At 42.1% G+C, this 24,188-nt stretch overlaps 3 protein-coding genes across 5 annotated transcripts; all 3 read right to left on the bottom strand.

Moving 5' to 3' along the window:
* Window positions 1-9: 9 nt before the first annotated feature.
* On the bottom strand, window positions 10-11,905 carry LOC308198376 (tubulin alpha-8 chain). Its single transcript, XM_080600661.1, has 5 exons — window positions 7,258-11,905; window positions 3,672-3,894; window positions 2,824-2,972; window positions 1,602-2,282; window positions 10-811 (listed from the first exon to the last, which is right to left on the bottom strand). Exons 1-5 carry the CDS (start codon window positions 7,258-7,260, stop codon window positions 524-526), a joined length of 1,344 nt encoding a protein of 447 aa, XP_080456787.1. The 5' UTR covers window positions 7,261-11,905; the 3' UTR covers window positions 10-523.
* A 134-nt stretch (window positions 11,906-12,039) lies between these two features.
* LOC308198250 (tubulin alpha-2 chain) lies at window positions 12,040-20,176 on the bottom strand. 2 transcript variants are annotated; one of them, XM_080600361.1, is made up of 6 exons: window positions 19,317-20,176; window positions 16,464-16,696; window positions 14,936-15,149; window positions 14,199-14,347; window positions 13,104-13,784; window positions 12,040-12,361 (listed from the first exon to the last, which is right to left on the bottom strand). In XM_080600361.1, the coding sequence occupies exons 2-6, from the start codon at window positions 16,644-16,646 to the stop codon at window positions 12,068-12,070; spliced, it is 1,521 nt and encodes a 506-aa protein (XP_080456487.1). In that variant the 5' UTR covers window positions 16,647-16,696; window positions 19,317-20,176; the 3' UTR covers window positions 12,040-12,067. The 2 variants fall into 2 exon arrangements, with proteins under 2 accessions (XP_080456487.1, XP_080456488.1); XM_080600362.1 differs by having other exon boundaries at window positions 16,464-16,588; window positions 19,317-19,455.
* PEX26 (peroxisomal biogenesis factor 26) lies at window positions 17,401-24,165 on the bottom strand. 2 transcript variants are annotated; one of them, XM_080600451.1, is made up of 5 exons: window positions 23,744-24,165; window positions 23,221-23,361; window positions 22,423-22,736; window positions 20,959-21,105; window positions 17,401-20,176 (listed from the first exon to the last, which is right to left on the bottom strand). In XM_080600451.1, exons 1-5 carry the CDS (start codon window positions 24,148-24,150, stop codon window positions 20,073-20,075), a joined length of 1,113 nt encoding a protein of 370 aa, XP_080456577.1. In that variant the 5' UTR covers window positions 24,151-24,165; the 3' UTR covers window positions 17,401-20,072. The 2 variants fall into 2 exon arrangements, with proteins under 2 accessions (XP_080456577.1, XP_080456578.1); XM_080600452.1 differs by having other exon boundaries at window positions 21,051-21,105.
* Between the last annotated feature and the right edge of the window lie 23 nt (window positions 24,166-24,188).

The raw sequence follows: 24,188 nt of genomic DNA, 5'->3' as shown, positions 1-24,188 counted from the left end.
TATTTATCCTCCAAATCTGGAAAAAAACACACTGCTTTGACATTTCTGATTAAAATGTTTGTTTTATCAGAAATGGTGTTTCAAAGAAACAGAGGATAGTAAACCATAGAGCAGAGGATCCATTTCTCCATTGTCATTATTTTTTGCAATGCCAACAAACAGAAGGCAAAAGTATGTCAAATTTGAGATTTGTAAACTATACTGTTTCACTGTGCTCCATTATAAGCTGGTATATATTGGATTGTAGTGTTTTTACTGTGTATTAGAGCTTGAAGAGGCTTACATTAAATGTGCAAGGAATGAGAGCAACACTTTGTGCATTGCTGGGAGTGGTGGGACATTACTACAACCAATCATATCTTACAGTGCAATTTACTTGTGGTTTATGGAATAAAAAATGTCCTTACATGACCCCTTCTATATTTCTGTATATTGCACACAAAGGGGTGACGTAATGGTAAACGTGCAGTACAGTGATACAGAGAAAATTCTGTGCTCAATAGGAGCAAAGTATATTTTAAAATTACTCCCCATCATTTTCTTCTTCAAATGAGTCAGTTCCCACTTCTTCATAGTCCTTCTCCAGGGCAGCTAGGTCCTCACGAGCCTCTGCAAATTCTCCTTCCTCCATACCTTCACCCACATACCAATGCACAAACGCTCTCTTGGCGTACATCAGATCAAACTTGTGGTCGAGCCTTGCCCAGGCCTCTGCAATGGCTGTGGTGTTGCTCAGCATACAGACTGCTCGCTGAACCTGGGCAAGGTCTCCGCCAGGAACTACTGTGGGAGGCTGATAGTTGATCCCAACCTGGAATTAGGAATATAAGAAAAGTAAGAAAAAGTGCAGGAAGCAGTCACAGAGTAGAAGAAAGTGTGAGTAAAATTACGGATGCTGCAGTAGAGGGGTGCCACTATCAAAACTAGTGAATGGCACCTGCCAAAAAAAAAAAAAAAAGGTTATACATAGTTTGATACGTGATCATTTTAATAGCTGTTTAATGCACACTGGCAACTTCCTAGCTTTCTTAACACCTACACAACACTGAACATACAGTTTTACCAAGATACTCTGTACAAACTAATGCAGAAAGTTGGTACCTGGTTAAAAGTGTTCAGTTTCTTAAACCAGCTATTTGAATGACAAATGTTTTCCAATGTTAATGTCTGTATTGTTGTAGAAATTATGGTTCTCAGCACTACTATATACCCAAAGGAGACATGCTGTATAAGATTTCTGTGTGGGAGGGTTAACTGACAGCTTCCATAATATCAGTATTACCTTTATTGAATGTATTAGTTTTGGTATTTCCTTAGTTTTAGTTGCTGCTTCAGAGGGGACACTCACTGTCTTTTTCACATTCAGGTCTGAAAGCAATACTTCTTTAGATTTTAACTCATACACTTCAAATATCCACTTACTTAAATATTTACAATTCTGTGTCAATGGGATGTCATTAGGAGAAAGGGCGCATTTTATACACACACACCTTTCTTAGGTTCATTCTTCTCACTAGTGAAAAGCATGCAAGATCTAAAACTTTAAATGCAAGTTTTCAGCTAGACTTTAAACGTTAAAGAGAAACTCATGGCATTCTCACCTTGAAGCCTGTAGGACACCAGTCAACAAACTGGATATTTCTCTTGGTCTTGATGGCAGCAATTGCTACATTGACATCTTTGGGAACTACATCACCTCGATAGAGCATGCAGCAAGCCATGTACTTCCCGTGTCGTGGGTCACACTTCACCATTTGGTTGTTGGGCTCAAAGCAGGAGCTGGTGATTTCAGCCACCGAGAGCTGCTCGTGATACGCTCTGTCAGAAGAGATGATGGGGGCGTAGGTCACTAAGGGGAAGTGGATGCGTGGGTAGGGAACCAGGTTTGTCTGGAATTCTGTCAGATCCACGTTGAGGGCACCATCAAAGCGCAGTGACGCAGTAATGGAGGAGACAATCTGGCTGATGAGGCGGTTGAGGTTAGTGTAAGTTGGGCGCTCAATGTCCAGGTTTCTGCGACAGATGTCATAGATAGCCTCATTGTCCACCATGAAGGCACAGTCTGAGTGTTCCAGGGTGGTGTGTGTGGTGAGGATAGAATTGTATGGTTCCACCACAGCGGTGGAGACCTGAGGGGCTGGGTAGATGGCAAACTCTAGTTTGGACTTCTTTCCGTAATCCACAGAGAGTCGCTCCATCAGCAAGGAGGTAAAGCCAGAGCCAGTGCCTCCACCAAAGCTATGGAAGATCAAGAATCCCTGCAGTCCAGAACAGGCATCTGTCTAGAAACCAAAAGAGAAAGGTGTAGGAATAGGGGCTGTAAAATAATGAAAGATTACGTTTGCTTATTCTGTGGTGAAGGAGAGAGCAGTCATCAGCAGTATACAGGACATGTTTCAGGTCCTTCTTGAGAAAGAGTTGGTGATAATCCTGTTCTTTGCTTCCTTCACTGGTTCAATTTTTGATGTACAAATTAGCCTCTTACCTATAGAGCTGCTTTCTCTGAACTTCACATTTCTTTTAGTTATTCTAACCGAAACCAGCAATGTACCTAATCCAACCTTCTATATCAGTCTTGGTGCTCGAGTGCTGTGCTAATGATGAAGAATTACGTATTCAGAACCATCTTTTAAGAATAGCTGGAGCCATACAGCCGGGAAGTGAACTGCTGGACTTCCTTCTCTTGGATTAGTAAGGATGCCTCTGTATGTCTTGCAATTACTTTTCTAAACTGTTAGTTTGATTTGTAGCTAGCAAGCTTCCTGTTCTGCACTTCTTCCTTCAGCAGAACCAAACTGCTACTACAAAACTACTGGGACTTACCAGCTTACGAACACGATCAAGTACCACATCAATGCTTTCCTTGCCAATGGTGTAGTGGCCACGAGCATAGTTATTAGCTGCATCTTCCTTTCCAGTGATCAGTTGTTCTGGATGAAAAAGCTGCCGGAAGGTGCCAGCCCGCACTTCATCTGACCAAGAAAGAAAAATTGTAAGAAACTGCGTGGCTGTGCTCCCCTGCCAGCAAGTTGGCAAGCTTTCAGTCATGGGAGGTCATGACCCAAAAATGACCAAAAAAAGCAGGTGCTGGAGAAGGGAAAACTGTTTCCTAAGAATGTTTTCATTGTTGCATTCTGTTGGGTTGTTGTAGGACCTGTATCCATCTGCAAAAGCTGTTCTTTTCTCAAGAACTTTTGACGAGGACAAATCACAAGAAAAACAGTGTGACCTGCAAGAAGAAATTCAGGTTCTTCCCAGGTGCCCCAATTTTTAGAAATCTCAGTTTTCCTGGAAAGAAACTGTCAGCCTCACACTTTGAATCCAAAGTGGGGAAAAAAGCAGAACTCAGACGGCAAAAATATCATGATAAACAAAACCAAGAGTTAAAGGTTTTTGCAAAGAAAAGTCATAAAAACCATGAATACTAGCTATTGAACTGCTGGTGATCCTTTCTAGGTTTGTAACACCTATAGAGATAACAGAGTCATGACAGAATCTGTCATTCATTGTCACAAGAAAAATAATTTTATTCTGTCTGATGGTAGAACAAGATACAAAAGGTGTGCTTCTTTCTTCTGGTGGAGACTGGTGACACGCCATGGTGATATTAGGAAGAGTAAGCTCTTTTCCATTTTCCAGGAATGTAAAGAAATTTTTATTTTTATACTGACCTACTACAGTTGGTTCCAAATCCACCATTACAGCCCGTGGCACATGCTTCCCAGTGACGGTTTCATTGAAAAACGTGGTAAAAGAGTCATCGTAGTTGAGTTGACTGTTCTGGTCCCTGAAGGTGCCATCCGGCTGAATGCCATGCTCCAGGCAGAAGAGTTCCCAGCACGCATTTCCTATCTGAACTCCAGCCTGGCCGACATGAATAGAGATGCACTCACGCTAGGGAGAGAGAGCAGAGAGAGGGTCAGGAAAACTAATGTGCATTAATATTCATTATTCCTAACAGTTACTTTTTCCCAGCTTTTCAAAAAAAATGTTTGTCACTGGCAGCATTTCATTTGTTTGTTCGACCTCATGACTACAGTGAGACTGTACGCATACAGACGGAAGGTTGGGACAGTTCTTTAAAAATGGAGCTCTGTGTGCAGTAGTAATACATAAGTACATGAAAGCAAGCTGAAAAAAAAATATAATTTCAGATACAGAAAACCCACCTTTCCTCCTACGGATTGGCTATGCTGAGGAACACATCCCAGTTGAGTTTATTTTTACTTCAGGCTGGAACCTGACACAGCCATATGGTATTTTTCAACCGTATGTAACCCAAGACAGGTGATGTCTTTGGATCCTTTTACGCTCTGATAGCACACCAGAGTGGAAACTTGGAAGAACTCCTTTCAGAAGTATTCACCTCAGGAAATGATTTCAGATTCTCTCAGTTGAAAAAAATGTTCTTTCAAGCTCCTGAACCAGCTGTGAATTTTACACTGCGGGTGCACTGTTTATTGAGGCAGTGTCACTGCATGTAATGTGCTTATTTACATAACTTTGAACATAGTTCTTGTGGTAGCTTGTAACGTTAATGAAAGGGAAACAAAGTATGTAATACCAGGCTAAACTAGGCAGCTGCCAACTGCTGAAAAGCCTTTGCACTTAGAGTACAAGACAATGAAGAACCTGGTGCTGGATTTCATAAGTTTGGAAAAAGAATCATAGAGCAGATACTTCTGAGTTGGTCCAGACTTTTATGACATTGAGTGAAGGGAAAGGAAGTTTTGTAAGTAAGGCAGTTTCAGACCGCATGGAGTTTTTCAGCCTCAGTTTCTGCTTTGGAGCAATTGTAATTATAGGCTTCTGAACTCCACCTTTGTGATCTCAATAGCCTTGTCTATACTAGTGAGTGGAAAAGTCTGGGTAGCCTGTACTGATTGATAATTAGCACACACTCTGGCACAGTTTTGGCTTGTGCCAGTTCATACTTAACCAGACAATGCTTAAGCACCATTCAGAGGACAACTTATTGTCAAGAATGGTTTCCAGAGAGCAGATCATTCACCACTGCCTGACTTTGGAGGGGTAAAGAGATGCCTAAGTATGAAGTGGGATATGCTACCTCGTCTCAAGGCCAGAGAATGGTCCCCACTCGTTTTTAGTTTGTAATGTAGTTATACCGAATGACGTAAGAGCAGATGTAGCCAGTTAACTTTTTTATTATTATTATTATGTAACTGCTTATCCTGCAAACTCATCCTGTGACCTGACAGTCAAATATATCTTCCCCAAACACTAAATCCTCAGGCAGAATGTATGACCAGCAACGTCTCTGCAGCAGTTTTCTTCACAAATTAGCAATAACTAAGCATATTTTTTTCAGAAGCAAGTGGAGTTTTAGAAGTCACCACTGCCACAGGTAGTCATCCTCAGAAACTCACGTGAATGTGGAAAATCAATCTAAATATTTCATTCAAGGAAATATATTATTTCTATTCACCGCTCATTTTTAAGTTGCTGACTCTGAGAATTCATTTGCAGCAGCATATGCAACATGCTCTGAAGTGTACTTGTGCAACCTTGTTTTTTTCAATTCAGTTGTGCAAAAGTATCCGAGTTATTTGAGTGCTGATGAGTATTCATCGACTGGTATGTTGCAGTAGAGTCACAATCTGGAGGATTTCTCAGGAGAAACTGAAGGCAAATTTGTGCTTAGCGAGTTCAATTAATGCTGATTTTGCACAGTACAAGCTCCTGCTCTTCGTTTAGATCCTAATGTGAATCTACAAGGCTGACAGCAAGAAAAAAAAATCTTTCCTTTTAAACAGACATGAGGCAAGTTGACTTTTTAACAGAATATCTTTTTAGAGTAAAGCTACGATTAAAAGTCAAGCAATACTTGGAACCATTTTTTAAAATCAGTAATCTTGTAATCTTTTTTTTTTTTGTAATCTTGTAATCTTTTTTTTTTTTTTCACAGATGGAACAAGTGAATGTTGCCTTAGAAAGTTAATATTGTAGATCCTAGTATAGGACTAGAGTCGAAAACTGCAGAACGAGTTCCTTTCCTTTTAGACTGAGCTTCCAGTGGCACTGGTTTGAAGCAGTACCTCAACTCTGCCTTTTGAGCCAGGATTCCTGCTGTGACTCCTGGTTTCAACTCCCATCTTGTCCTATCCCAGCTATCATTTGGAAATATTCAGACAAGTAGAGAAGACAGTAACAAAGAGATTTAATTTTCCTTAGTAAATGGCTTTAAAATAGATGTCAGACTTTTAGCAGGAAAAAGAGTGGGCCTTCTTCAGAGTCACAGGCAAAGTAAACTGATCTCTACGTGATATTTAAATTTTGAGCAGACTCCAAACTCGTATTTCGCATTGCATCACTAATGTGCTGGGACCTATTTTACAAATTGTGGACCTGACCTTTTATCCACCAAGAGACAGTAGAAAGGGCCAGGTCTTTTGTGAAACTAAACCTGTGACTGCTTCGACTGTTAAAAAAACAGATTACTACCTGGCCTAAGTATTTACTGTAAAAAGACAGGCTTTAGTCTTGCAGATGTTCACTGCTATTCCTGAACCGTACTCAGTACCCTAACTCTAGATGGCTTGGTCTGTCTTAAGGCATGACAAACATACAGAAGTGCGTATCTTGCCTGTGAAATGAGCGCTCTCATTTTGGATCTAAAGCTGTACTGGCAGGAAATAACATAATTCTCCACACCAGAATAAGACTCAGTGCTAGACATAAATCTGTACAAGGTGATTTTTTTTCCCCTTTATAAGAGGTTTTGAGATATTTCTATGGATTTATTAAAAATCTATTAAAAACATTTTTTATTTACTTCAGCACATACACATATAAAAACCTTCATGCACTCCAGAAACACACGTATACATAGTATAGCTATGAACACTACGGCCATTGGGGGTGAATTAATATAAAACAGGCACAAAGGTAAGTAACCTTTCTGTTTTATTTCTAAAGGATTATTTCATACAAAAATTAACTTGTCTTGAGAAAATGTAGTCACAACAGAGAATACTAGAAAGCAATGACTCCAGATCTAATTTATCTTATAATTCTACTAATTAGAAACTCTCTGAAGAATACGGTGGATCGGCATGCCTTACTGCCCCAGTGAGGTATTCTGACACTCCTTTCCTGTCCTTTATGTTGTGAGTAGTGAGGGAGATCAGACTTTGTGGCACAAACCGCTGATAATGGCAGATCCCCCTGATTGCCCTCGCCCATAATCCTCCCGGTCCCTCTATGGGGATGTGGGTGATCCCACACATCCCCCCTTACCATGGTGTCTCCAGTGGTGTTTCCTTCCCTCTCGGGTCAGTGATGGCAGTTCTTTGCAGGAGCTCAGCTTTGAGCTGCAGGGCAGGAGGCAGCCTGGGCCAGTACCGGGCACCTGCTGCTGCACTTCAGTGTCACAGTGCTGTGGGGAATAGGTCAGAGACTCCTCAGTTCTGCCTCCTGCATCCCTGCCTCCTGCCCTCCCAGCCACCCCACGTATGCAAATTCACCCAGATAGGCAGGGCTCAGATCTACCCCAGATTTCAGATTTAGTCCCATCTGGTTCTGCATGATTTTTAAATTTGAGTGCAGCCATGTAACACGCCTCACACTATGCTTTATAACACCTGAGTACTACACACACGTCACATACAAAAGATATGCCATCCTAATTCCCTGTTCTGACAGCACACCAAGAATCATTCCTAAATTTTCCATTCATTGTCTGACAGCATGCCAAGAATCATTCCTAAATTCCAATACAGAAGATCAAGAGGGCATAAGGAAACAAATGAATGGAAAAGAGAAGGACAGAAGAAAAAGCAAAAATTGAGAACTGGAAAATAAATATGGTTACCATTTTGAAGTGTGCTCTACCAGTGCTCTTAAATGCCGGCCTGACTTATTTCTGCCCATACTCCAGCTGCCTCCCTGTTAACGTTTCAATCCTTCTATTTCTTCTCTTTCTATGTACAGCCATCTGGGCTCTCAGCAGTATGGGACAGCTTTCAGTGTAGAGTCTAACTTGTCTGTTGAAACACAGAAAGAAATTTGATTCCCATTGCAGTGGTTATTGCAAGAAATAGCTGGAGGCATCACACAAATGTTCAGACACCAAGTTAGGGCAGTTGCCTCCACCTTTTTATTTCGTCCTGCATTAGCTCAGCACTGGAAAGAAGCAGCTTCTCTCAGTGGAGAAATCCTCATGATTTCAATCAACTCTTTGGTTACAAAGAGAGAGGCACTCTTAATTAAAATGAAATCTGAATGAATCTGAGTATTAAAATGAATCTGAGTATTATGTATCCCTTCTTTAGAAATATGCTATTTAGTATGATGTTTGATCAGCACAAATTTAAATTTCCAATTGCTAAATTTTAGGTTAATCTGCTTTGTTATGATATTAATAGATTGTTCTGCCGCTGTTGACAACCAGCATCTAAGTATATTCTGCTTTAACTCCTACATTTTAACAACATGAAGTAGTTCGTGCTGTTTTTTACACGCTCACATTTACTTTGGTATATTCTTTGTGTGTGTGTGTTCTTTACAAAAACCTGCAAATCCCTCCTCTGATTTTGGCTAGGAAAAGCTACAGAGCTTTCTGGAGCCATAGATGTTTTTTACAGAGGAAGAATTCTCACGATAATTTCTGTCTGCTTCTTCTCCAGAAAGCCATCAGATCGTCATAGGCTGAGGAATAGATTGCTCTAGTGTTCTCCCAGTGGAACTTGTAACATTCCAGTCCAGCTCCAGTGTGCTAGGCAATCTGAAACGTCAATGCTCACAGCGCCACCAGATGTAGAGCTCTGTTCAGAGAATCATCTCAGGAAAAAGTCTCACAGCAAATACTTTAGACAATCCACTACCCAGAACCTCTTAGGCATTCTTTGAGTCAACGTGTCAGATCTCACAGCCACAAAAGCACTCTGAATTACTAAACCATTCGCAACTTAGTCCACGTCTGCACTTTCTCCGCTCCTCCATTGCCCTTCTCCCCTCTTCTGAAGGAGGCAGTGAGAGCACCTCTTTGAGTCAGTGTTAATCACTCCTCTGCCCATACCACTCAAACTCAACTGTCCCAAGACCACAGACTCGCCAATCTTGTGTTGCCCAACAGATTTGGGCGTATAATTTTTCATGAAGTGTGGATTTCCTTACGTTGTGCTGTTCACCTGTGTTTCTGAGTGCTTAGGCAGAAAGTCCTCGGTCTTGAATTAGAGGGTAACCTGAAAGCACAGTGTGGGACTGTGCTCCCAGGTAGCAGTGAGTTTCTTTGACTCCAGAGTGAGCCTCTAGACTTTCTCCAGAGAAAGACCAGGCAGATGTCCTGGGCCTGGATTCTTGGAAAAAAGTTATCTTGCTCACTGCTGTCATTCAGCCTGTGTGGGCAGACGGTAACCTGGCCTCTGGGCTTAGCCTTCCTCACACGGGGCACGTCCCATACAGGCCTGGTCACAGACTGGTCTCAGCTGGAATGTTTGGACGTGCCTGAAGGGCTTCTTGTGCTGTGCCATAGGTGCCCTCCAGAGCCACACAACAGAGCAGTGCACTTGGGAGTTATCATCTCCAATCATTTATGATATTAGCAAAATCCACCTCTTAGAGAGATTTTAAAAAATAAAATAACACTCATACAAAACCCTACACCTTTTTCTCTATTTAAAAATAGCTACCTTTCTGAAAATATTTTTTAATAATCTAGAGCTTAGAAGTACTGTACAGCAGATCCTGAGCTGAGAACCACTAAGTCCTGTGATCGATCAGTTCTCTTCTGACTAGAGAGCAAAATAAGTTAACAGGCAAATGAAGGATAGTAACTTCATTATCTCATGGAAACCACCTCCTCTGCCAGATGTGCAGCCCTCCCTGCAGATACAGTTATCTAAGTGGCTCGCTCAATAGTGGAAGAATTGCAGATCAATTTAGAACAGCAACGTGCCATCTTACAAAACAGTGCCCTCCTAAGAAGTTATTTAGTGATTATATAAAAACCTCTCTTGTTTTTAATTTTATGCGTGTGTAGACAGTACACGGTGCATGGAAGTCTTTGCATTTCCCACACACTGTGATACCTTCCTAAGTTAGATGAATGAATCATACAAAGGCTTCCCTGTGTCCCTTTTAGAACTGTATCCTGTCGTTCTGTTGCCACCTACTGGGAGAATGGACAGCATCTCGTTTCAGGGGTTTCTGGAATCCTAGTCTAGTATTTCAGTATCTAAACAGGAATCAGCTATATTGATAAGTTGCAGAATCATCTCCCATGGTTTGGGAATTTCAGAACTACAGTTTTTAAAATAAAGACCAACCATTCATTTTGCAGATAAAAAGACAAATTACATCAATTATGTTTCTGGATATGCCTGCTTTTCTTTAAGACCTTTTAGCAAACCTAACAAACTGAGCTACCAGAAAGGAATCAACATTTCCTCTTAACAGTTTGGGCAAAACATAATGCAGTTCTGTAGCCCTGCTGGAATTGTAGGTAATGAACATATGTTTCAGTGAAAATACTGATTTTTAAAAAATAAATTTATTTATTAAAGATCAGTAATAAATCCGGCATTAAAGAGTGGTATATATTAAAGGCCTGTCCATCCCCTCCAGGTGTCTCTTTGTCAGTATTATGGGAAACCTTCCAGATAACCATGGAAGCAAGTCAGACATGCATGGCAAGACAGACATAATGTCAGCAAAACAGGCTTATTGTCTTGCTTCAGGTGTTGTTCAAGCACAGCATTGCTTGTCAGGCAACCCAAACATTCAGGGTTTGCTTTACCTTCTATTATGCTTTTCCTCCCCTCCTAAACAGTTGCACAAGCCTCTAGATTTTCACCACTGTCCCTGTTCTCCTGACTTTACACCTTTATTTGGTAATTTCAGCTTTAGTTAGTACCCCCAGTAAGCTAACAGCCCCTTCACTTTCTGTTGATTCGAGCAGAGTCCACAGAACTCCCCTTTCACTATATGTAATGTCTAGTAGCTTCTCCTGCCATTACCTCATTAGTTTAGACGTAGGTTAGTGCTAGGCAGCCACTTTTCTTCTTCCGTTGTCTGCAACATCCAACAGTTTCTCTTGTCATCTTGTTACCAGTTTTACCTCAGGCCACAACTGGCTATCTGCCTGTGTGCCTGAACAACATACTGTTCTAAAATCCTCAAGTAATAGGAATACACAAAAATATACCCTATGAAGACTAAACCATGAAGCCATAGCTGTTCTTAGACATCCCCCCTGTATCTATAACACACATTCTTTGTCATGGTTCTGTTTTGTTATATCTCAGTTAAGTCTGAGGGAACTGGTAATGCTTCTGTCTAGCATGCCACAAGCTGGCCATTTGAAGGCCTTTGACTGCGTCATGGATACTATTCATTTAGGAATTACAACAGAACTGTCAGCATACTTGCACCTCCAGACCAGCCTAGTTATGATGGCTACGCAGCTGCTGCACAAGCATATAACGCTCTAAACCCCTGTTCTAGCGAGGAGTTGTCCAAGTTGTGTCCCTGCTCTTGGCAGCTGGTAAAATCACACCTTCTAACCACCCCACACTGTGGATTGCGTAGAAGCAAGGGAACTCGGAGTAGGTGTGTGTTCTCAGCACTGACAGAATTCTCATTGCATCTTAAAGTAGGACAGCTTTACAAGCATATGTTTAGAATTAACATGAAATAAAGACTGAGAAGTTCAGGTAACTCCTCTTCACATAGTGTATGTAGCAATTGTGTGGGAAGTTTTGAAGCAACAGAATTCCTCAAGTAATACTACAGCTGCAAGAATGTATCTTTGTGTTGAATAAATGACAGTACAGAACACAGAGGGATTCTTCCTTCCACAAGTAAACCTCCTTTCAGGATATATTAGCAAGAAATACGATGGCTGTTGCGTTCTAAGGCAAAGTGACTAATGATTAGCTAGTTACGTATCCTGCGCTTGCTGGCTTGTGATCTGACAGTGGACAACTCACTGTTTACAGTCTACTAAGGTGCCAATGGACTTGGTATGTGTGAGAAAAGTGAAAATGCAGCCACATGAAATAAAGAGACATAGAGACAATCTTATGCACAGGAAAAGACAGATTAAATTTTAAGGTTGCCCTGCATCGTTTTCTTCCTCAAATGAATCGGTTGCTACTTCCTCATAGTCCTTCTCCAGGGCAGACAAGTCTTCTCGGGCTTCTGCAAATTCTTCTTCCTCCATGCCTTCACTTACATACCAGTGCACAAACGCTCTCTTGGCATACATAAGATCAAATTTGTGGTCGAGCCTTGCCCAGGCCTCTGCAATGGCTGTGGTATTACTCAGCATGCAGACCGCTCGCTCGACTTGGGCAAGGTCTCCTCCTGGCGTAGCTGTGGGAGGCTGATAGTTGATCCCAACCTGCAAACAACAGTAAAAAAGACATTTGCAAAAAAAGAGTTACAAGAAAAAGGATAAAAAGAGACAATAAACAGGTTAAGAAAATTGTAGAGCCACTGCTGAGTGGAAGAAAAAAAAAAGTAAGGAAAAATCCAAATTATGTTGGTGAAATCCCTGTCAAGTCTAATGTCATTCAAGATATGTTTTGTGTGCAAGTCAGTTCCTACTCTCACCCAAGACCCAAGTAAAATAAAGAGCCACTGACCAGAACAGGATTCTCAATGAAGAAAAACACAAAAATGTGTTGATATGCTTGACAAAATTGGCAAAAGTGTCTGTTCATGGAGATACTGTAGAAATGTTTCACTTACCAACAATGTATTATTGATACTGTTTTTTGTTGTTTTTTTTTTTTTTAAATCTCATCAAGGACACTCTCAGCAGTGTCTTTAGAATGTAAGCCTTACCTTAATCTTTCTTTTAGAATCCAATATTTTAAGTTTAGAGTCTTACAGGGTTGACATTGTCCCAGTAATGAATATAAAAATAGTATATATGCTCCCATTTACTTAAAGGTTTATAAGTCTGTGTCAGTGGGATGTCATTAGGAGAAAGGGCGCATTTTATACACACACACCTTTCTTAAGTTCATTCTTCTCACTAGTGAAAAGCATGCAAGATCTAAAACTTTAAATGCAAGTTTTCAGCTAAAATGAACTTGCTCTTAAAACATGAAAGAGAAGCTCATGGCAGCCCTTCTCACCTTGAAGCCCGTTGGACACCAGTCAACAAACTGGAGGGACCTGTTGGTCTTGATGGCAGCAATTGCTACATTGACATCTTTGGGAACTACATCACCTCGATAGAGCATGCAGCAAGCCATGTACTTCCCGTGTCGTGGGTCACACTTCACCATTTGGTTGTTGGGCTCAAAGCAGGAGCTGGTGATTTCAGCCACCGAGAGCTGCTCGTGATATGCTCTGTCAGAAGAGATGATGGGGGCGTAGGTCACTAAGGGGAAGTGGATGCGTGGGTAGGGAACCAGGTTTGTCTGGAATTCTGTCAGATCCACGTTGAGGGCACCATCAAAGCGCAGTGACGCAGTAATGGAGGAGACAATCTGGCTGATGAGGCGGTTGAGGTTAGTGTAAGTTGGGCGCTCAATGTCCAGGTTTCGGTGGCAGATATCATAGATAGCCTCATTGTCCACCATAAAAGCACAGTCTGAGTGTTCCAAGGTGGTGTGTGTGGTGAGGATAGAATTGTATGGTTCCACCACAGCAGTGGAGACCTGAGGGGCTGGGTAGATGGCAAACTCTAGTTTGGACTTCTTTCCGTAATCCACAGAGAGGCGCTCCATCAGCAAGGAGGTAAAGCCAGAGCCAGTGCCTCCACCAAAGCTATGGAAGATCAAGAATCCCTGCAGTCCAGAACAGGCATCAGCCTGAAAAAACAACAGGAAAAGTGAAAGAATAAGTGAGCATATCTTAAATTACACCTCAGATAGAAACAGCAATACCCGTATGGATGCACAGCAAAACAGTTAGCAGTTTTACCAGAAAATCCACATCATCTGTTTTCCCCTATAAATCTCAAGCTAGTGTATCACTAGAGCAATATATATATATATATATATATATTTTCCTAACAATAACAATGGTACAGCAATATTTGAGGTTTTCCATTTAAGTCTTCCACTCATATGAAAACTAAGCTTGGACATTGAGTAAACACATTTTTCTGTTCTGAGCCAATGACAGTAGTAAAAACAAAATGAGAGCCACTATCAAAAAAAATGTATGACGTTACATCCCCTCCCACCCACCAAGTGTCTTGCTTCCAATGTAATAGTGCATACCAGTTTGCGGATACGATCTAATGCCATGTCAATTTTGTCTTTGCCAATGGAGTAGTGGCCACGTGCATAATTATTTGCTGCATCTTCTTTTCCAGTGATCAGCTGTTCTGGGTGGAAAAGCTGCCGGTAGGTGCCAGTCCGCACTTCATCTGAACAACAGAGAAAATGTACAAGCTTAGAAGAGAACCCTCAGGTGAATTATTAGAAAAGATTTGCAAGAGTAAAACATCTTTCAGGACACTCGTGCTTTCTGATTCTCCATGCTCCTGTCTTACATATGAATATGAAGAAAGGATTTTCCACAGTTAGCAGAAGAAAAATAAAATCACACACACACACACAAAAAGACTAGAAAGGAACCTCTTTAAGTAGGTTAAATTGTACTCATAACCAGTGTGGGTTTAGACAATAGTAAACTTTTGATTGTATTATTAGTTAAGGCATCCATGACAGAATCAGTTTTCGTCTAGTTGAAGGTGTCCCTGCCCATGGAAGGGGGATTGGAATTAGATGATCTTTAAGATCCCTTCCAACCCAAACCATTCTATGATTTTATGATCATTTCAATTGAGAATAACATATTTTAGTAATATTTGCTATTAAAAACTTTGAATATTCTACCTGGAGGTCAGGATCATCCCTAAAGATAAGGGAGAGTCCTGCTATTCAGTGATCTGAGCTTTGCCACACAGAAGAGTTAATTCATTTCAATTTTCCAAGATTGGTTCCATACTGACCTACTACCGTTGGTTCTAGGTCCACCATAATAGCCCGGGGTACGTATTTTTTAGTGCTCGTCTCTCTGAAAAATGTGGCAAAAGAGTCGTCATTGCTGGGTGGGTCGCTGAAGGTGCCATCTGGCTGAATGCTGTGTTCCAGACAGAAGAGTTCCCAACACGCATTGCCAATTTGAACTCCAGCTTGGCCAATGTGAACAGAGATGCACTCACGCTATAGTGGGAAAATAAGGGGAACGGTGAGAAGAAACGACGAGCATCCTAACAGCCTATAAATTGATTCTATCTGAAACCCCAAATAAACCAATGATTACAAAAAATTTCCACAAGGCTGGAATTAACAAAAAATGTTCTAACACTTATTTAAAAATAGGTAGATAAATATTTTGTCGTGTGCAGAAAGAAACACTAAGGACAACAACTAGAGATTTGCAACTGTGTCTACACATGATGTAGAGTATGTACATGGCCTATGTGTAAATGCTTATAAGCCCATACAGATAGAAAAACTATATATAAATATATAAAATAAACTATAGTAGGTCCCAGATGAGGAATAGCAGCCAAATCCAGTTGTCTGGGACAAGGTACAGCTATGCTGCCTTACTGACATATAGAGAAAGCAAAGGGAATGAAGTATCTTCTAATCACTAACCTTCTATTGAATGTGTGTTAGGTGCAAAACAAATAAATTCATAGAAATTAAAGTAACTGGAATTAAAGTGTCCTTAGTAGCTTAATTCATTCAACTCCTGATTGTTTCAGCTCATTCCCCGGGCAATTTTAATTCAATTTAAGAAAAGTTGACTCTTATTGGAGGAGTTTTCTACTAGATTCTCAAAACTGACTATGCAATCTAGGGAAATAGCGTTTTCTGCAGTCACAGAAACCCATCAATTTGTAATCTAAGTGTACCACTGTGGCACTGATTGAAATTAGGATCAAGTAAAAAGCAATAAGGAGACCAAAGTTACGCAAATTCGAAAATACTTTAGCACGGTAATTGTCATTATGCAATTAATTTCATTATTGTGCCACCTGCATCTATTTGTAGCATTGTTCCATAAGGGGGAAAAAACGAAACCAAACAAACAAACAAAACATGCCTCTGCGTGCTTGAGGAGAAACAGGACTAGAAACAAACGCTAAGAGAGGTTCTCCTAGTGCTTACTAACCTCACAAGAGGTTGTGGTAGTTTTTTCATTTCTCAAGAACTGCTTTTGAAACCAGGCTTGACAGGCTTTTAATGAGATTCACCCAACCTCTCAATTGCAAAATCTTGGACACCATACAAGAATTACAGATTTTCCCTGGTTTAGGCTACTCAAAAAATGTAGAGATGCCTAGAAAGACCACAGATTGTGAACATCCATCTTTGGTCCCCCTCCTTTAGTCACGGTTCTAACGCTGAAGCAAGAAAGTCCCTTCAGCCTTCCCACCTTCACTCAGACCTTGACCAGAGTAGTGAGGAAACAAAGGCCAGACTCATTGTTCCTTATCTCATAAAATAACCCGATTCTTTTCTTACCATGGTTTCTCCTGTGTGTTTCTTTTCTGGATTGGATGCAGAAGCGGTGGTTACTGATGTTTCTACTGTTGTACAGGCAACCTGATGCAAGGGGGGCAGCGCATTCTTTCTTTGCTGGTGGGGGCCTGCAGCATCATAGTGTAGGGAGGAGAGGTCACAATCTCTCCCAGGCAACCTTCCCATGGCACCCGCTCCAGTTACACCAGTAGTCTGCTTTCACCCAGCCCTATAGTCTGTTGTTAAGAAAGTCTTCCCAGTTAGTTCTCCATACTAAATATTAGTTAAAAAATAAATTAAAAAAAAGTTGCAGCTATGTTAGCAGCCAGTATTTTAAGAGATAAGGCATGTCTTCACAAATAACTGTTTTCCTTCCTTAAAATGCTTACAACTGGTGAATATGCTATTGGAATCTCATTTTAAAGAGTAATCATTTCAGAATTTCTTCACTAATACTTTCAAAAGGTGGCATTTTTGTGTCTTTCTGACAAAGGTGACTGTGTCCTCCATTCAGCTGCAGTCACCTTGCGTAACTTCCCCTGATTGAAATGAGTTGGGGAACAGGTTAGACTGTAAGGAGTTCCACTTGATCGGCTATTTCATCATCTGTGGACAAAATACATAGGATTATCTCCTGGCCTTCTTTTCTTTGCGACACCTGTTTAGCTGATCATAGACAACTGTTCTTCAACCCTTCAGCTGCCTACAGTATGTGCCAATACAAGTTCTTTGCATCCAGCAAGAGGATGAAAAAAAAAAAGCAAAAAACTATCATTTGCTCGTACTTCTGGAGATACGAGCAGTAAGTTCACATACACATGGCGGGCACGCACATTCTCTCTGAACAAGCCTTAAATCGTAGGATTCCTGTGGAACTATGCACGGCTACGTCTTTTCCCTCCATGTTAGAATGACAGCACAGAGAAAAAACGCAGCTAAAGATAAGTAACAGGTACTTTATTCTCAGTAGTACTGATCTTGGCCATCCCAAGGTACACAGAGACACTTAAATATTAAAAATATATATGCTGCATCTTTCACGGAAAGTAACTATCACTCTCTGAACTCCTATGAAAATGCAGACCTGTTTCTACTTAATTAACAAGTCCTCTGCTTAATTCATATATGCCCATACAATGCAGACACATACTGAAACATCTCCAGAAATTATTTCAAAAATCTCTAGTGTCAAGACATTAAATACAAAAGCTTTGATACACTTAATCATAGCGCAAATAAGCAACTCTACAATGAGGTAAATAATTAGTCATTTTATTGTGAAAATTAAATATTGCAGGCTTAGTATTAATTGCAAAATAAACAGATTGCTCATTTCTGCCTTCTTCCCTCTCATGATGAACTAAATACAATACAAATGCAAAATCAGCAGTACTCAAAAGAAGTGAAGGTTGCTAACCTGCAATTAAAATCAAGTTGAAGGTTAAAGTTCTGGTTAACGAGTGGCTGTGATATTTATCAGAATTTTTAAAAATAACATATGGTCTGTGCAGACCACTGATCCCAAGCCCCAAAACAGGCAGCTCTGCCATTTAACTGAAAGTATTAACTCAAATCTGGAGCAAACATATGTTTTTTAGGTAAACAGTCAAGTGTTGTTAACAATTTGACCTGACTTCAGAGGGAAGTTTACTATTTTATTAACTTATTATTAACTTATTTATTAATATAAAGTATGTAGAGCAAGGCCTTACAAAGTAAGTGGCCAGTAGATACAACCTAGTCACTTTCTGGAAGAACTCAACTCCAGCCAGACCCTCTGTGTTTGACTCTACCTGGTTTTCCTGTCAAGTGTTGGTTGCAAGGAGCTGTAACCACACTGACAGCTGGATTACAAAAATCACCTCGCAGTATCAAGAGCAGCTCTTCCCTATATACAGAGTATATAAGTAATAATGCTTCACCATATTAAAAAGTTATGTGCTGCTTATCCTGATGTAAAGTCCTACTGGAAACAAAAACGTTGAGGGGAGGGGATAACTCAAGGAGGGGATATCTATTGGGATAACTCAAGAACTAGACAAAATTATTTTAGCAGAGGGCACACAGCATAATGACACCAACAGGCTGCTCTCCTTGTACATAAAACAGAAATAGCTGCCACCTCAGCGTATAGCTATTGCTAGAGACAAACAATCCATTTGAAGGGGGCTACTGTTGTAATACACTGCAGTGGGATACATACAGGCTACTTTTCACAAGTTTGGTGTGTTGGATAGGATTTGCCTGCCAGAAAGGTGGCTTTGTTTCCCATTTTGTAATTTTGACTGACGTCAGCGAGCCCGAATCCTCTTGGCACAGATGCTAGGAAGGCTGCCTACGTTTGCCACAACGGCTCCGTGCCTCTAAGCTGTTCTCTCCAGCACACATAGTTTGCTTCAGCAGAAGCAATATTTAAATAATCTTCACTCTCTCCTTTGGCATTACTCACTGTCAATCTATGATAGGTGGATGGAGAAGAAATTAATTGTTTTACTGCAAATCTCCAGTCTCTGCCCCAGGTGGTCAGAAACGGGGTCAGTCTGCTAACAAACCACCTGCAAATACAGCAATTTTCTTGCTACAGTTTTGGGAAGGTTTGGGGGATCTCAGAGAAATCTCTTTCTACCTCTTAATAAGCTTTTGTTGTGAATGATAGGACATTGCTAAATGGTTACCATGTAAATCAGGACTTTGGATGTAGGGGTGGGAAGATGGGTTCTAGACACACACAGACTTTCTGACATCTGCATAAACAAAGCAAGAGGTAGGGAAAGAATAAAACAATGCAACAACTTCAGTTGTTCAACTAGACAATAACATGGAATACAGTTTAAAAAAATAAATCTATTTCCTTACCACTGCCACGTGCTCCTAAGGATTACTGCACATCAGGCAAGCATAAAGCACTGTCATTTGCATTTAAGAACAGTAGGTGCAGCACCACAGTATTCGTGGCACACCACCTAGGTTTTCTGGCTTAGATATGACTAAAATCAAGGGCGCCTGTATGAGGAGGTATCAGTCACAAGAGAAACCATGGCGTTCAAAATGCAACAGGCTTCATTTTCTGCAGCGTTTTTCTTCCACAGGCTTGTCCTACATCCCAGGCTGGATGAACCTGGCATTTTAGATGTCTTCAGGCCAAACAGAATATTCCCCTAATTACTGGTAATCCACTGCCTTTCACAGTCACGCTTCCAGGAATGTGATTTCAGTTGTTCAGTGAACTGCCTGGTATTTGCAAGGATGGAACCTTCTTCCAAAACATCTCAGGGAGCATGCTTCCTAACCGTTCACACAACTCTCACTCAAGAGCTACATCCAAATGAGCGCCTTAATCAGTTATAGATTATGGAAGGCGTGGCTTTACCCTAGAGTTGGACTGGTGCTTAACAGACAAGAAAATGTCAGAGATACTTGGCGTGGTTTCAAAATTCATATACCACCGTTCCCCGTCTGAAGAAAGGAAGGTACTGCTACACGGGAGTTCACAGGTAGTCATCTCCATCAGGACACAGATCTCAACAGTCCTTGAAGAGCCTCATGAAGTCCTCGAGACAAGATGACACTTCCGCAGCAGCAGAGAAAAACATGTTCTGCGGTGGAATACACTTAATCCTGAATTGGAGGCCTATGGATTGGAGACAATACAGCTGCCCAAGCCTGTCGGAAGAGCTGGACCAGTTTGCAAAGGAATGGCAATGATGTGGGAGAAGCTGTGGAACAAAACACAAAGCAAGACAGTTTTACCTTTTATAATGAAAGGCCAAGAAATACCAAACATACTGAGAAAGAACTAATCCAACTAGAGTTAATGGAAACCTAGACATCTTATTTCCTCCTGCTCAGTTCAGTACTTGGTCCTTCACCCCAGGCACTACTCCCATCCCTGGCAAGGTTTCTTCAGTATTTTCCAGTGGACTATCTGCAGAATAGCCACGGAGTGCCCACCACCCAGCAGAAGGAGTGTCTCCAGCCAAAGAAAACACCCACCCCCTCCACGCCCCAGCAGCCAGATCTATGTCATGGGACCAGCCCGTTCTTCAGTGACAGCTCCAGCCACCGCTTGCAAGGCTCCAGCACAAGCAGCTCAAAAGCATGACTACACTGCTGCCCTGGGCAAGTCTCCGCTTTCCTGGCAGGACAGCCCTAGGAGGCAATCAATCTTCCAAGAGACATTCACCTCATAGCACCTCAAGGTGGCAGAGGCTGAGTCTAGGACAGCCCAGCCTGCCTCTCGCAGCCAGTGCCTCGGCTGTTGGAAGGAACTGAGGATGGAATTACGGTTAACAGAAAACGGACTCTGGTAGAGCTGCATCTTTCTAGATGGATTGCAACTGGAAGCGTTTGAATCAAGCCCAAATAATAAGTTCCTAGCCAGTTTTTGTGTCTCCCAAAGATGAAACATTCATACAGACCAAATCTATTAAAATCAACAATTTTCTTCTGTAACCATTAAGGGATTAAAAAAAAAAAAAAGGAAATCTTAATACCGTACCCGGATCTAATCTCACTACCACAAGGTACAGCAGAAAAGTAGCCAAGAGCATCTTTTTATAAGGAAGTAAATAGAAGTGGCTTGACATGGACCTGAGTGTTCTTCGTAGCAATGTCAACATGGTTAAGAGTTTTTGGGACAGAGCACCTAGAAAATGAGAACAGAGAAGCTGTTACGGTAAAGTTAAAAAAAAAATCATACAGATACTAGGAAATTAATATAAATAAGGTAAGACTATTCATATTTTAGTTGGCCTGAGATGTTTTTGTGGTTTTAGTGTTTTTTGTTGTTGTTTTTTTGTTTGTTTGTTTTTATCATTATTATTATTATTATTTTGGTGGTTTTAAAAAGGGAACAGAGAAACAGTACAACTTTATGATACAATTCTCCATACATTTTTTAAGCCATCAACTTATACCACAGTAGTTGCAGCTTCTCTCCTGGGAGATAAAGTGATATACAGTGCTGGAGAAGCAGAGCTTTAAATGCCAGATGTGGATTCTTCAACATGGACTCAACTTCTACTGCAGAAGTAGTAGAGAATACAAAAAGCCAACAAAGTGCCTTTATAGGATGGCTAGTTAGATTTGTTTTCCTTGGCGCAGCTTTTTTTCTGCATTTTTTTTTTATCTATAATAAATTTATTACTAAGCATTTTAGAACCTGGAAAATAATTCTCATCTCTGAGCATTGGTTAGACTAAATAGGTTTTTTAATTGTCAGCAAACATAATTGTCTTCCATTTCCTTCAGTGATACCGAGCAGGACTTCGTCATGGCTGGTATGGCCTGGCATCGTTATTAATACACACTTAATTCTCACTACCCTTTGTTAGGGAGGGATGAACAGGATTGGGTAGGTACTACTGCAAATCAGTTAGAGCCAGATGTGAAGAGTCATTGCACAACTGTATGTGAACTGAAGCCACTCACTCATTTAAGGACGTGTTCTGTAAGATGGCTTCGGTTGCCATCTCACTGGTAAAAGGACACCACCGCTATATAACCATACTTAAGGAAGAAAAAGCAATGGAACGGCTGGTAAGAGATTACATTGCTTCTTTCCAAAGCCACTGCTCTGACTCTGGTTTCAGACAGCAGCAAATGAGATGGCTTCAATGATCACAGGGCCTGCAAAAGCTTTTACTTTTGGAACTCACTTCTCTTAATGTGCCAGTGAGAGTTTGCGGTCTGTACACACTGCAAAGTCCTGAGTGCTTGTGAAAGCCATCTCACCAACAGCTCTATGGCACAAACAGATTTTCTGGAATAGACCATCACAGACTATAAGGAAGAGGGCAGACAGTTCATAGGTACTGACACAGAATGCACAGATGTTGATGACCAATCATAGTCCAGATTGAACTATTCTGGTAATCTTTAAGATATGTGTATCTCTAAAACTTTAAATAAATTAAAAAATAATAATAATAAAAAAGGAGTACAAACGTGAGGGAAAGCCTACCCAAAACAGTCTCTGTTGCTTTGTCTTGCTCCTCTTTGTCAGTTGAGTGCATCTCTTCCTGTTGAGTCCACTGACATTGGCATTCACAAATGGACTTGAGAAATGCTAGCTTCTGCTCACTGTTTAAAACATCACAGCTGTCTACGAGCTCTTCTGCCCCCTTAAATTGGCCAAGTGGAAGCAACACACGCAACAGATAGAGCTCCAGCAATGAACCATACTCAGGAAGGCTCTTATTGCTTAGGTCTCTCAGCCAGCTACTGCCAACCTCCAGCATCACCTGGGGCTCTCCCACTTTGCTATACAACAGGATACTGCAACACAAGAAAGAAATAATAGAAAACAGTAGCATTGTAAAAGTTGAGATTGCTTGCAGTTACTACCCAGAAGTAGCTATGGTCACGGCATGTAGCAAGGTTTGCACTTGAGGTACAGAGACACTTCCCAGGGGAGCAGTTCTCTCTCAGAATCACCCCTTTTGTACTTCATCCCCTTCAAGCTGCCAGCTGGCATGCTCCAGCACACACTGGCCCAGACGTTCCCAATGGCAGCGAGAGCAGGCTCACTACGTGTAGCACCTGATTACGAACCCGGAGTTAAAAAAAAAAAAAAAAGATTCTGCAAAAGAAACAAACTCAGTTTTTTTTTATTTTATTGTTTTTCTTTGTGAGAACAGGTCCCATGTTTCACTTTCATCCTTGCAACCTGCAAGGTGAAAACATCACACAATATTCAAGTCTGGCCCACTCTTAACTAACACAGGCCCTCTGCACGCGGCAGCCACAGACCCACACTCACCACAGCTCCAGGATTTTTGGAGGCAGACGTTCAGGGACGTGGTAATACCGCAAGAGCCATGACAGAACTTCTCTCCACCGGTTCATCTCAGCCAGAGCCTGAATGCCCACGACACAGAGGGAGCACTTCACTTCTGCAGAACTGGTAACGAAGACAGACATGTAAGTGCTTCTTATAACCACATTTCCCATTGCATCCCTTCTTACGAGCTACTTTGGCTAGCACTGTATGGTTCTGTACCAGCAGTTTGCCCCTCCCTTCCCACTCCTCCACCTCTTCCCCCCCTCAAAAAGGGGAGTTCGATAGCCCTCTGTGCACCCAGTCTGTACCTCTAGGACCATGCAGGGAAGGTTTCTATGTATGTTTGAGGGATGACAGGCATGCAGAGTCTTTTATACAGAAGACTGCGTTTACTAAACGCAGAAAGCCCCTAAACCCGCGGACCACCCTCATGAGCAGCCCCGGACACCCCGGCGGGCAGGCCCGCAGTTACTCCCGCGTCCCGGAGCCGCCCCCCTCGCACCTCTCGGGGCCGGTGTCCGGGCCGGGGCCAGGGCCGGGGCCGGGCCCCAGGCTGCCGCAGCCCGCCTCACACCGCTCCAGGGCGGCGGCGAAGTCGCGGTGCAGCACCAGCAGGTCGGCCGCCTCCTCCAGCAGCGAGGCGGCCTGGGCCGGCAGCGGGGACCAGCAGGCGGGCGGCACACCGCTCATGGCGGCGGCGGGCGGGCTGCCGCCCTGACCGAGCCTCGCCGCCCGTCCGCACCCAGATCCGGCTCCAGCGCCGCCACCACCGCCCCCCCGAGCCCCCCTCGGGTGGGACGGACACGGGGAGCCGCCCGGGCACCCAGGGGCCGCCCTCTCCCCCTGGGAGGCCGGCAGAAGGCGGCCGCCACCGCCCCCCGGCGGCGCGAGGGGTGCCCCGGCGGCCATCTTCTGTGCCGCCCGCCGGGAAATGTAGTTCCTGTCAG

The sequence above is a fragment of the Anser brachyrhynchus genome (assembly GCF_964034855.1).
Source record: "Anser brachyrhynchus genome assembly, chromosome: 1".
In the NCBI taxonomy this organism is placed as follows: Eukaryota; Metazoa; Chordata; class Aves; order Anseriformes; family Anatidae; genus Anser; species Anser brachyrhynchus.
This window is presented reverse-complemented; position numbering and strand designations above follow the sequence as displayed.

Bases quoted from the DNA above. Each gene is read 5' to 3' on its own strand.
- LOC308198376 (XM_080600661.1), bottom strand. The intron at 2,973-3,671 runs GTCAGTATAAAA...TTTCTTGGTCAG, and splicing joins TTTGGAACCAACTGTAGTAG to ATGAAGTGCGGGCTGGCACC. The intron at 812-1,601 runs GTGAGAATGCCA...TCCTAATTCCAG, and splicing joins GGTGTCCTACAGGCTTCAAG to GTTGGGATCAACTATCAGCC.
- LOC308198250 (XM_080600361.1), bottom strand. From the start codon at position 16,646: ATGGGAAGGTTGCCTGGGAGAGATTGTGACCTCTCCTCCCTACACTAT. The intron at 13,785-14,198 runs GTATGCACTATT...TTGTTTTTTCAG, and splicing joins TAGATCGTATCCGCAAACTG to GCTGATGCCTGTTCTGGACT. The intron at 12,362-13,103 runs GTGAGAAGGGCT...TGTTGTTTGCAG, and splicing joins GGTGTCCAACGGGCTTCAAG to GTTGGGATCAACTATCAGCC.
- PEX26 (XM_080600451.1), bottom strand. From the start codon at position 24,150: ATGGCCGCCGGGGCACCCCTCGCGCCGCCGGGGGGCGGTGGCGGCCGC. The intron at 21,106-22,422 runs GTAGGCTTTCCC...CTCATTTTCTAG, and splicing joins AGCAACAGAGACTGTTTTGG to GTGCTCTGTCCCAAAAACTC. The intron at 20,177-20,958 runs GTACGGTATTAA...TTTGTTCCACAG, and splicing joins GGTAGTGAGATTAGATCCGG to CTTCTCCCACATCATTGCCA.